Here is an 11480-nt window from a genome sequence, read left to right as displayed (position 1 = left end):
TCGCATTTCGTCTGTCTCCCCCGCTAGAATGTACCACAGGCCCAGAGGGCGGGACGTGGTAGGTGGTCAATAAATCGTTCTTGAACGGGGAAGTGGCGGTTACACGAACGCGTACCTCAAGGAATGAATGAGTGAAAGGACGAACGAATGACCCGGAGCCTGGCCTAAGCCCCTCAGCTCTCCTCACGCCCAGCGGCCCGCGAGCCGGGCGCGCCCCAGGTGAGCGCTCGGAGCCACGGTCCCCAGCCTCCGCCTACGGCGGCCGGGAGGCGTCAAGCCACTTCGGGGCGGAAGAGCCCGCCCGGCGGGGCCCGACCCGCGCGCACGCAGGCGCGGCCACCCACGCTTCCGGGAGGTCACTTCCTCCCCTGTCTCGTAGCAACGGCTGGCAGCGTTGCTGACATCCCGGGCAGCGGTGGCACCGGACTGAGCTCAGAGTCTCGCCGCCCGCGCAATGGTAAATCCGGGGTCTCTGTCCGCGACCCGCCGCTCCAAGGGCGGCGACCGGCAGGGGACCTTCGCTGTCCGGCTCCCGGGGCCGACCCAGGCCCGGCCGGGCCCGGAGCCGGGGCGAAGGCTGGGGGCTCCAGAAGCTTCTTGGAGGAGCGACACGGAGACCCTGGAGGGACCAGAGGGCGACCGTGGAGGGAGGGAAGATGTCTAGATGGGGGAAGCTATCTTGGGGCAAACATATCTTGGGGGGGGGGGTGACTTCTGAGGGGTGATACTTGTGGAGGGAGGATATCGAGAAAGAGAAGAGAGATACGGAGGGGATGAAAGATCCTGAGGGGAATGAGAAATCTCCTCGACAGCGAGGAAAGTTTGAAAAGGGGAGCGGCGCGAGGGAGAGGAGAAAAATCACCCTGAGAGGGAAGAAAGAGAGCGGACAAGGAGCACAAGGAAATGGAGAGAGGGGAGAAGGAGGAGTTATTGAGAGAGAAGAAAGGAAAATAAAGAGGCAGCAGGAATGGGAGGGGGAGGAGAAGAAAAGGAAAATGGAGACAGGAAAGTTTGAAAAAGAACAAAGTGAAAGCAAAGAGTTTCTTTTTAAGAAAGGAATGAAAAGAGAATTGGCGATGGGAATTAAGAGACTGTTAAGGGGGGCTCAAAAATCACCAAAGGAGAAAACACCTGGGAAAAGAGAGGGAAAGGCCGGGAAGATCAGAGAGAGGCGTTTGGGAGAGAAGTAAAACAGAAAAAGATAAAACGAGGGCAGCGGTTGTAAGGAGCTGTGGACGTTGTCTTATAGATGGCAAAAAAATGTAGTAAGTCATTGATCCCTGTACAGCTATTATGCTTTAAGTTCAGTGTTTCCCAACGTGAGATGCAAACATTAGTTGCTACTTAAGATGGCTCAGAAAACCAAAAACCACAGAGTGAATCACATCAGAGAAAGTTATTCCTCTTTCTTTTTTTTTTTTTTTTTCCCCCCCAGCCTTTAGACTATATCCAGGAGAGAGTTTTTGGCACTGTTAGGTCGTTAATACCACTATCCTTAGGTAGTTTTGATTTTTCACCTGAAGGGCAGACCTCAGGCTCAGAGCTCTCATTGGGGTAAAATTTAATAATATGTTCTCTCTTTGTTTGGTTTGTTTTTACGGTTATTTCTGCCTATGACAAATGATACCAGATTTACATTTGTGGTAGTGATATATAATTTCCTTTTAAAATGCATTTATTTAAGCTTTTAGCAGTGAAATAATTTTAAGAATGTGCTGGGTAAATAATATAGATGGTATTCATAATGTCAAAAATTATAAATCTAGTACATGAATGCCTGAAATTTAGAAAACACCTGCTATAGTGGTGGAAAGAGGAAATAAGTGCTCCCACCCACATTAGGGGCAAAAGAAAACTGTCTTTTGACTAAAGCAACATAACGTTCACCTTTACAATGCTGGAAAGAAAAATATATCATAAATCCTCATCAAGAGACTCTGCAGAATACTGTTTGAATTCAGAATATCCAGTGATTACTCAGTTATGGAAAATATGCAGGCTGGAAAAAATTATTATTGATTTTAGCATTTGTAGAAGGAAAGAAACTGGTACAATATATATAGTCTATGCATGTGATTCAGAAAGCTGAGTTTATAACCCAGTAGTGGGATTCCAACATAATCATTCATGGTTGAACGTTCAGCTTGCACTGAGATCCAGGCTGTGGTTACCAACAGAATCCTGGAATCCTGGAATACACTGTTTTTACAGAATATTTTGAATTTAACCATCTGAACTCCCAATTAGGTGGCATTTAGGACTGAGAATATGATTTCTCATCAAGTGATGCTTTTAGACAAAAGGAGGCAGTGATATAGCTCTATAAATATTTTTTAAATCTATAATGTAGAAAAGGGATTTTTCACTTGAATACAGAAAGATCAATGAATGAAAGATGACCAGGAGCAGATTTCTGTTCAACAACATAGGATTCTTTTCCAGTAAATAGAGGCAGATAAAAATGGAGTGAGCTCTTGTGAGGCAAGAAGCTTTCTGTCTCAACAAGAGTTCAAGCCAAGATATTTGTCAGGGTTGTACGTAGAGGGTCTTACATAGGCTTGCATATGGGACCTGACAATTTCAAAGCTCTCTTCCAAAAATCTGAGCTTCTAAATCTTAGTTTAAGGAGATTGGAGAATAGGGGTCTTTCAAAACATTACTCTAGTTAGGACTGGGGTCACCACAAAGACTCTTTGGTTAATTTTCTTCCTGATCTCTTCCAGGCAGAGGTGGAGGAAACCCTAAAGAGGATCCAGAGCCATAAAGGGGTTATAGGAACGATGGTTGTAAATGCAGAAGGTAAACACCTCACAGGCTGCCTTCTTGACAGGCAGAAGCCGACCAAGAGCCTGTTCGTTGTGTGAAGCCTTAGGCAAACATCTTGGAATTTTAAATCAAAAGTATATCTTGTATATTTTAGCTAGAGCATTTACTCATCAAACATCTATTGAGTATCTATTAATTATATGCCAAGAACTCTGCTAAGAGGTAGGGAGATAAATATTAATAAGACATGCATAAAAACACCTATATATTCCTAAGAAATGCTGCACATTGTCTAATTTTTAAAGCTTTGGTAACTCTCTTCTAACATTTCAGGAGTATCAATAAAACTATTATATTGAAGATAGAAAGAATACCGTTGTTGGCAGTTTGCTTTCGTTTTAACATTGTAAAGCCTACAGAGTTTCAATCTTCATTTTTAAAAGAAATTGTTCCTTCACCGTAGTTAATGAAATCTTTGAGAATTAATTTTAATGTAATTTATAGTATAGTCTTTGTGGTTATAGTTTAAGAAGGGCCAATACGTTTCCACCTATGAAATCTGTAGACTTATACCAGAGACTTGCCTATTAACAACCCCCAAAGCCTTTTCTCTGGCACACTGTTCCACGCTCAGCTATGGTGGCAGCCTCTTAAAGGCTTCTGCTGGCTTCATTGCTGATTCAGGCATTTGCAAGGGCAAGAGGTGCCACAAACCCCAGAGCACTAGTTGAAATAAGAGTAGCTACTTCACATAGTCCATGGTACAACCATGGATTTGGTACATTGCCAGCTCAGTGCCTGGCAACAGACTCTCATAGCTAATCGTTATTCTGGAGCAAATCCATCAATAAATATTTAGTGAGCAACTACCCACTGAAAGTCTGTTTAAACTCTAAACTTCAATCCCTTATCATTAAAAATGCAAAATAACCTACTTTACTGGTGACTGTGACAATTAAGTGTCAAGTGCCTGGCACAATACCTAACACTTAACAGAATTGTAATTAAATAGTTCTGTGAATGTGGGAATTTTTAATTTATTTGTACAGATAAAACATTTGATGTGTTTTATAAAATAATAAAATAAAATTTTAATAAACTCAGTGTCAAATGAATATAATAAATTCACCCAGCTTGAGTGATCAGGAGGGAGAGGATTTAACATCAGCCTACAGGACAGTCAAGAGCTATGCCTCATATTTCCAGGAAGCGGTCCAGCCCAAGTCCATGGTTCTGGTTGAACTGATTTTAGTTTCAGGCATTTGCATAAACTCTGCCACACCCCCCTAAGATGGGTTATTTGTGTGACTTCACAGAGATGCTTTATTTGTTTTCTTTGGCTGCCATAACAAAGCACCACACACTTAGTGGCTTAAAAAAGATTAGACGTGTATTTTCTCTCAGTTCTGGAAGGCCAGAAATTGAAATCAAAGTGTCAGTGGGTCCAGGCTCTCTTCAGAGGCTCCACAGGAGGATCCTTCCTTGCCTCTGCCCAGCTTCTGGTGATTTCCAGGGATCCTTGCTGTTGACTGGTCTGTAGGTGCATCACTCCAGTCTCTGCCTCCATCATCGTGTACGTTCTCCTCTCTGTGCTCTGTTTTCTCTTCTTATAAGGACCCGTCGTTGGATTAGGTCCCACACTGATCCAGTATGACCTCATTTTAACTAATTACATCTTCAAAGACTCTATTTCCAAATAATGTCACATTCTGAGGTTTAGGGTGGGCTTGAATTTTGGAGGGGACACTATTCAACCCAGTCCAGATGCATTCACCTGTGACACCCTGGACAATGTATCTAATGTGTTACTTTGGAAGACTTAGTCTAAAGCACATAATCCTGGCAATATGCATCAAATGTCTAAAAAATATCCATACCTTATGATCGGTAATTCCACTCCTAGAAATTTGTTCAAGAAGTGATGAAGGAAAGATTTAGGTGCAAAGGATATTACGGAGGCATCATACATAATAGCAATAAATAAACAGACAAGTACATAAATCCCAACAGTAGGGAAATTTTTAAATTTATTATGTAATATTTACTCAGTGAACCTATTTAAATAAATAGAGTAACCTATTACTCTATTTAAAATGTTGAAGAATATTTAGAGTCATGAAAAACTACTCACAATATTAGATGAAAAAAAGCAGGAAACGAAGCAGTAGCCAGCATCTTCTAATCCTAAATACGGCCAGGCAGACATACACACTGAAATATGGAAGAAAAGGCAGGGATATGTTACGGTGATTATCTCTGAGTGGTAGAATTAAAAATGACTTTTATTTTCCTGAGGTCTCTCAATTAACACTTTTCTCATCCAAAGGCAACAAAATACTAGTTTTAATACCCATTAACTTCTAATTAACCTCTACTAGGATAAGGTTGTGTTAGGATTCAGGGCACTTTTCTGAAAGCCAAATTAACCTTTTTCCCAAAAATATAAATGAGGGGCTTATTTTTATGGTCAGATTATTAACAACCAGAGTATATGACAAGGATGTTTACTAATAGCATATGGTATGAGTTGTGCGACCAGAATGAAATGAAATACTCCATCTCAACAGGCTACTCAATTTTAGACGAAAGTGCCATTTATCACAGTGCAGCTTTGCAGCTTTCAGACGTCCCATGAAATTTAACACCGAAAATATTTAACTAAGCTGGTGTTTATGTGTTCTTGTTCTGTACCAATGGTTTTGGTCCACTAATTCTAGGCAAATCATTTTAACAAATTTTTAGGTTTTAATTGTGGCTAGGTAGGCCTTCTACCACGTTTATCCATTTAGATCTCATCCTCTGCCATGTTAAATAGTGTCCTTTGGTTTCACTATTATTGAAACATAGACTTCTTATTCATGACAGTAAAGTGGACTTACCAATTTAGCCCAATGCTGAGGAGTATAGGTTTTTGTTAGATTCTTTGTTAACATTGGTTTCCCATTTACAAAACAATTCATTGTTTACAATATTGCAGTGCCGATCACAGAACTAGATACTGGTGAACATGTATATTTGTTTCCCAGACAGTCATATCTGTCATATATTCTTATGTATATAAGCCTGATTTCTGCAGACTCTTAATTTTAAATATTCTTGACATTTCTAACAATCCATCATTTGAGTTTCATTAGGTTTTATCAGCCATCCAGCCAATTCCTTTTATTTTTGAAATACAATCTATCAACCAAATGTACAGTTGAAGAATGCCAGCTTACTGGGACCATGAAGAGTCATATTTTAAAGTAGTGTCATAAGTTCAGGAATATAGAATATATACTCTTTGTTCTAGAAGTTACATTTTAAGAATTTATCCTACACATATATACAAATGTAAAATGGCATGCACACAGACATATTCTGTAGCCTTGTTTATAAAAATCAAAAATTGGGAACAGCCCAAATGCCTGTCAGGAAGATATATTAGTTACATGTATTACAAAGCATCCATTCAACAGTCACATTACACAGACATTAACATGAATGACCTAGCCTTACGTGGACTGAATGGAACAACTTCCCGAGTGTATTAAAAGAAAAAAGTTAAGGTACAGAATAGAAAATGATACAGTTAAAGAATACAAACACAAACATACTGGAATAGACTTAGAATATCTCTGCAAGGACACCAAAGAAACTGAGAACAGTGGTTACCTCTCAGAAGGGGAAGTGGGTGAATTTTATACCATGTGCTAAAGTTACTTCCTAATAAATTATTTTTTAATTACCTCACATAGTCTCAAGTAAGAACTCAATAAATATTTGTTGATTGATTTTTTTTTCCCAAGGGTCTACAGTGGATATGAAAAACTCCAAGAGTTTCCACGGTGTGCACTTATTATTCAGAAAGGCTAGCTCTTTTATTTATTGACTTGGATCATGAATAGACTGACTAAGTAGGCCTGAGTATCTGATTCATAATCCTGTCATCTACAGTTTAAATAATTTATTCTGGTTGTATTTCTTTTTTGACACTGAGCAATGCAGACTTTGTAGGTAGTCGCTCTTCATGATGCAAAATAAAACTGGTCAAAAAGTGCCCTTGAAAGGTTGAGTGCTTGCTATACTTCAGTTTCCTGCTTGTTAAAGACACATGCCTTGTGATGGTTCATCAGTTGTGAAAGACAGAACTGACTTCTGGAGAAAAAGTGGCCAAGAAACAATAATACAGAAATTAACACGTTTTCTATAAAACCTTACTTAAATAGGTTTTCCTGTAAATACTGTTGTTGCCTTCTTTGGCAAGACTTACTCTGGAGAGAATGGTTTTCTTAAAAAGAAATTAGTCTGTTCCAAAGTCAGAGTTGAGGCTCTCAAAGAGTTTCATGAAAAACAGGTAAAATCCCAAGTTAGAAGCGCTCATCTTGTTTACCAGTTTCTGGAGCTACATTCTCTGAGGGAAAAACCAAGAGAGCCACGTCGGCCTTTTTTATTGATTGGCCTTAATTCAGGTTCCTGAGGAACTTGACAGTGATCCCAAATTCACCTTCATAGGTCTCCCTAAATGCAAGGCACATTTGCAAATCAAATCCCTGGAATTCCCTGGTTGATCTGGTAGTTTTCAAAATAATATGAAGGCCGGTTCTGATTAGACATAGTGTATGTAAAATACCTAGCACAGCACCTGTTCCATAATAAGCGCTGAGTGACCTGAATGGAGCTGGATTGATATGAACTGAATTGAATTTTACTTGCATGTTCGTCTGGCTAGATTTTTCCAGTTAAATTAATAGCTTCTGTTTTAAACCCATATAATGAAACAATAGAGCACACAAGTAGCCAAATTTAATCATGCTTAAACCAAGAGTGAGTGCAAACCAGGGAATGCCCAGCCGAACTGCAGAGTCTTGGTTGCTGTATTTTCTAGCATAAAAATTAAGGTTTGCAAAATACCGTATGAGGAAGTTTCGAAGAAATTTTGAAAATCCCTTTGATATACCCTCTAGCATGTGCAGTGACATCCCCTTTCTATTTCTGGCCTCAGGGGAGAAACTAGCACCATGTCACAGACCAAGCATTTCACAGTGGACTCACCGCAGACAGGACGCTTAGGGGAATGCATTTCGTATAGTAATATGTTAACTTAGTACTGAAATAATCAATTAACAACTTCCAGAAGACTTGTGTACAAAAATGTTCATCACCATTAGCTACAAAAACAAAAACACACTACCTAACAATCCAACAGTAGGGAGTTGATTATATTATGATATATCAAAAAAAATAGTAAAGTCTACAGCCATTAAAAATAACGTTGATGGCATCATCAACAAGGACAGCTTGTATGCTATAATTTAAATGAAGAAAAAAGCAACAGTCAAATATGTAATTATAGTTTGATGCAACTAAATTTTAAAATCCACGTAATGGCAAAACGATTGGAAGGAAATAAAATTGTTACCTTTGAGTGATATGAGCCATCACTTTTTCTTCCTTTTTACAATGACAGTATTTTTCCAGTATTTCTACGATGCACATATTACGTTTAAAATCAAAACAAAAAATGTTTAACCCCAAATTAAATCTCGTACCAGGCATTCCCATCCGAACGACCTTGGACAACTCGACAACAGTTCAATATGCAGGTCTCCTTCATCAGCTGACCGTGAAAGCCAAGAGCACAGTTCGTGACATTGATCCTCAGAACGACCTAACTTTTCTTAGGATCAGATCAAAGAAACATGAAATCATGGTAGCTCCAGGTAATTTGGCATTTCTTTTCATTATTTAAGGCATCTTTCTACTTCACTGGATAAAAGCTTTGTCTCAAAGAATGGGGAGTGTGGATTTCAACATGCAATATGACACATAATGCTCTTCAATTACAAAATGAAGAAGTCTGAATGTGAAAATTCCGTGAAATTAGTAAAGACATTGAAATTTGCCCATTTGTTTTTGTTGTTAGTAATCAAAACATTTAGGAGGTGTAGGTTTCCTGTTATGTGAACTTAGCACACAGACTTTCTGAAGAGTGGGAGAAATGTCTCCTGTCCAGGGGATAACGAAGAGGGCAGATCAAAGGTCTGTAGGGTCTTAGACCTTCCCTGGAGTAGAGCACATTCACTGGGGCTATCAAAAGACAGCAGCCACAGAAATACTTCTTTCCTTGAAGGAGGTACATTCACAGTTTTAGTGGATGTCAGTGTAAAACAGGACTCATGTTCCTAAATCTAGTCTAGAACAAACTTCGCTGTAGTACAACTGTAAAATCAGAGTTACCCCCAAACTAAATGAAGCTTTCCCTACACCTGTGTTCTCACCCAAGCTGCACATTAGAATCACTTGGAGAGCTTAAAAAAAAATTACTGATACCTGGGACTCTATCCCAGACCAATAAATACAGAATCTCTGGGGCTTGGCCCCAGGTAATGGTATTTTCTGAAAGCTCAACAGGTGATTCTGATGTGCTGGGAGCCCACTGGTCTACACAAGGTCCAAGTGATGTGTTGAAGAGAAAAGCAGATTAGCTGAAGTATTCATTTATTAAATTTAATTTTTAGGGTGGATTAACTTTGTCCATATCTCTCCACAGATAAGGAATATCTTCTGATTGTCATTCAAAATCCAAGTGAATAGACCTGCAATGGACAAGTTCTGTGCTGGGACGCCAGGCTGAAAACATTTCACTCTTTAAAGATTCCTAAAATTATAATCCAATCTAAATGATCTTTTGGACATTCCTTTCTATTTTTACATTTAAACTCCTCTACGTGTCTCATTTAGTCCGTTTTTAATGTATTGTAAATTTGTGATTTAGCTATATAATAAATAAATTCTGGTATGTATGCCTCATTCTTTTTACGATACACAAAACCAAAGAATTCTAGTGAGAAGACAGCCTTCCTTGAGACAGTTCTTTTCGTCTAGAAGTAATGGCCACCAAGAATTAGAATAGAAGTGTGATTCTGCCCATTTCGCTGACATGCCAGGGAGTTTCAGTGGAGCAGAGTGGGGCTAGGAGGGAAGCAGGGCGTCCCAGCCCTCAAGGAGCTACAGGTGCTTTCCCAGCTTAAACGAGGGCCGTAAGAAGTCAAGAGCGCAGTTCTCAGTTGGGTCAGCACTGCCCCCTGCGAAACTCCTCAGGCCTGTCCTTCCATCACACCAGCCTGAGGGGACCAGGAGCGGGTCCTGAGCAAGGATGCACACGTCAAAAGCTGCCTAGAGAACTCCGGAGGGTTTATCTTACTAGATATTTCAAACATTCTCAACATAATGAAAATGATAGAACAAATATAACAGATTTCCACGACCCATATAGAATAGATGTTAATCTTTTGCCATGTTTGCCATATATCCTCTTTTTATTTTCTAATTAAGCATTTTATTTTGAGATAACTGAGGATTCACGTGAAACTGTAAGAAATAACATAGATCCTGTGTACCCTCTACCCAGTTTCCCCCGTGGCAACATCTTTCGAAACTATAGTACAATATCACAACCAGGAAATGGACACTGATTCAGCCTAGATACAGAGCATTTCCATCACCACCCGAGGTCCTCGTGGTACCCTTTTGTAGCAACCCCCCAACCCCTGGCACCCACTAATCTGTCCTCCACTTCTGTAATTTTGTCATATCAAAATGGTTGTTATATAAACGGAATCATACAGTACGTAGCCTTTTGAGATTGACTTTTTTTACTCAGCATAATGCTGTTGAGATTCATCCAAAAAATAAACATTATGGATACAGCTGCAGCCCCTCTCCTCCTTTGTGCCTTGGTCCTCTCCTTTTCCGGAGGATCCTTGTCAGGATGCACAAGTCACCCTGCATGGGGGTCCACAGACGCTTCCTCCTAAGTTCCCACAACTGCACAACAAGCCAAGAGTGAGGAATGGTGCAGGACAAGTTTAGTTCTGCCACTGCCATGGCACCAGGTTGCATCCTGGGAGGCTACAATAGCCCAACCCAAGCAGACGGTGGTCTGGGCAGAAAAGAAGGGCCAAGGCAAATCCCTCAGGTGAAAGGGGTTTACTCTCCACGTGGTGATGGTAGAGGAGACGGGCCAAGGCTGAAAGGGACCATGGTGGCCGAAGCCAAACAGTCAATCCTATCCACGCAACAGATGTCTGCACCCCATTGCAGATCTCAGTGCCCCTGGAAAGTGGGACCCACACGAATATACTCTGAAAATGCTCTCCAGGTATTTGCAGTGCGGCTCCAGGCTGAGATCCACTGCGGTTACTCAACAGTGGGTCTTACTGGGGTGGTGAGGAGAGTAGCCCAAGACACACATAAATACAAGTTTCATCCGGGAACAGCCCTGGGGTTCCCCCACATCATCAAGCCAGCTGAGCCCTAGATTTACAAGGAGGATGCTGTCTCTGTCTCCGGAGAGAACAGAACAAATGAGGAAATGAGCTTAAATTACAGCAGAAGTGAGTTCTTCTAAAACAGTGGGATGAATAAACATCAAAGAGATTGCAGGATGGAGAGCCTATACTATAGCACGTGTTAGACTTTTGAGCATTTTCCCCACACTTTTTGTTTTAAAAAACTTCAAAGTGGCAGAAGAGGAGAGAATGAACAACACCCACATAAGCTTCACCCACATTCACCAACTCAATATTTTACAACATTTGCTTCATGTCTCTCCCTCCCTCCCGTATATATATATATATATATATATATATATATATATATATATATATATATATATATATATATATATAAAACACCCATAACCCCAATTTCCTACTTAAGAAATTTATTAT

The 11480-nt window shown here is 40.3% G+C and overlaps 1 protein-coding gene across 1 annotated transcript; it reads left to right on the top strand.

The window, feature by feature from the left end:
• The first annotated feature begins 346 nt into the window (after nucleotides 1-346).
• Nucleotides 347-9540, top strand: DYNLRB2 (dynein light chain roadblock-type 2). The gene is made up of 4 exons (XM_068528142.1): nucleotides 347-457; nucleotides 2724-2799; nucleotides 8301-8468; nucleotides 9299-9540. Exons 1-4 carry the CDS (start codon nucleotides 455-457, stop codon nucleotides 9340-9342), a joined length of 291 nt encoding a protein of 96 aa, XP_068384243.1. The 5' UTR covers nucleotides 347-454; the 3' UTR covers nucleotides 9343-9540.
• Nucleotides 9541-11480: the final 1940 nt, after the last annotated feature.

The sequence above is a fragment of the Eschrichtius robustus genome, chromosome 19 (assembly GCF_028021215.1).
Source record: "Eschrichtius robustus isolate mEscRob2 chromosome 19, mEscRob2.pri, whole genome shotgun sequence".
Taxonomy (NCBI): Eukaryota; Metazoa; Chordata; class Mammalia; order Artiodactyla; family Eschrichtiidae; genus Eschrichtius; species Eschrichtius robustus.
The sequence above is the reverse complement of the archived record's forward strand: the minus strand, read 5'-3'. Positions and strand labels throughout refer to the sequence as shown.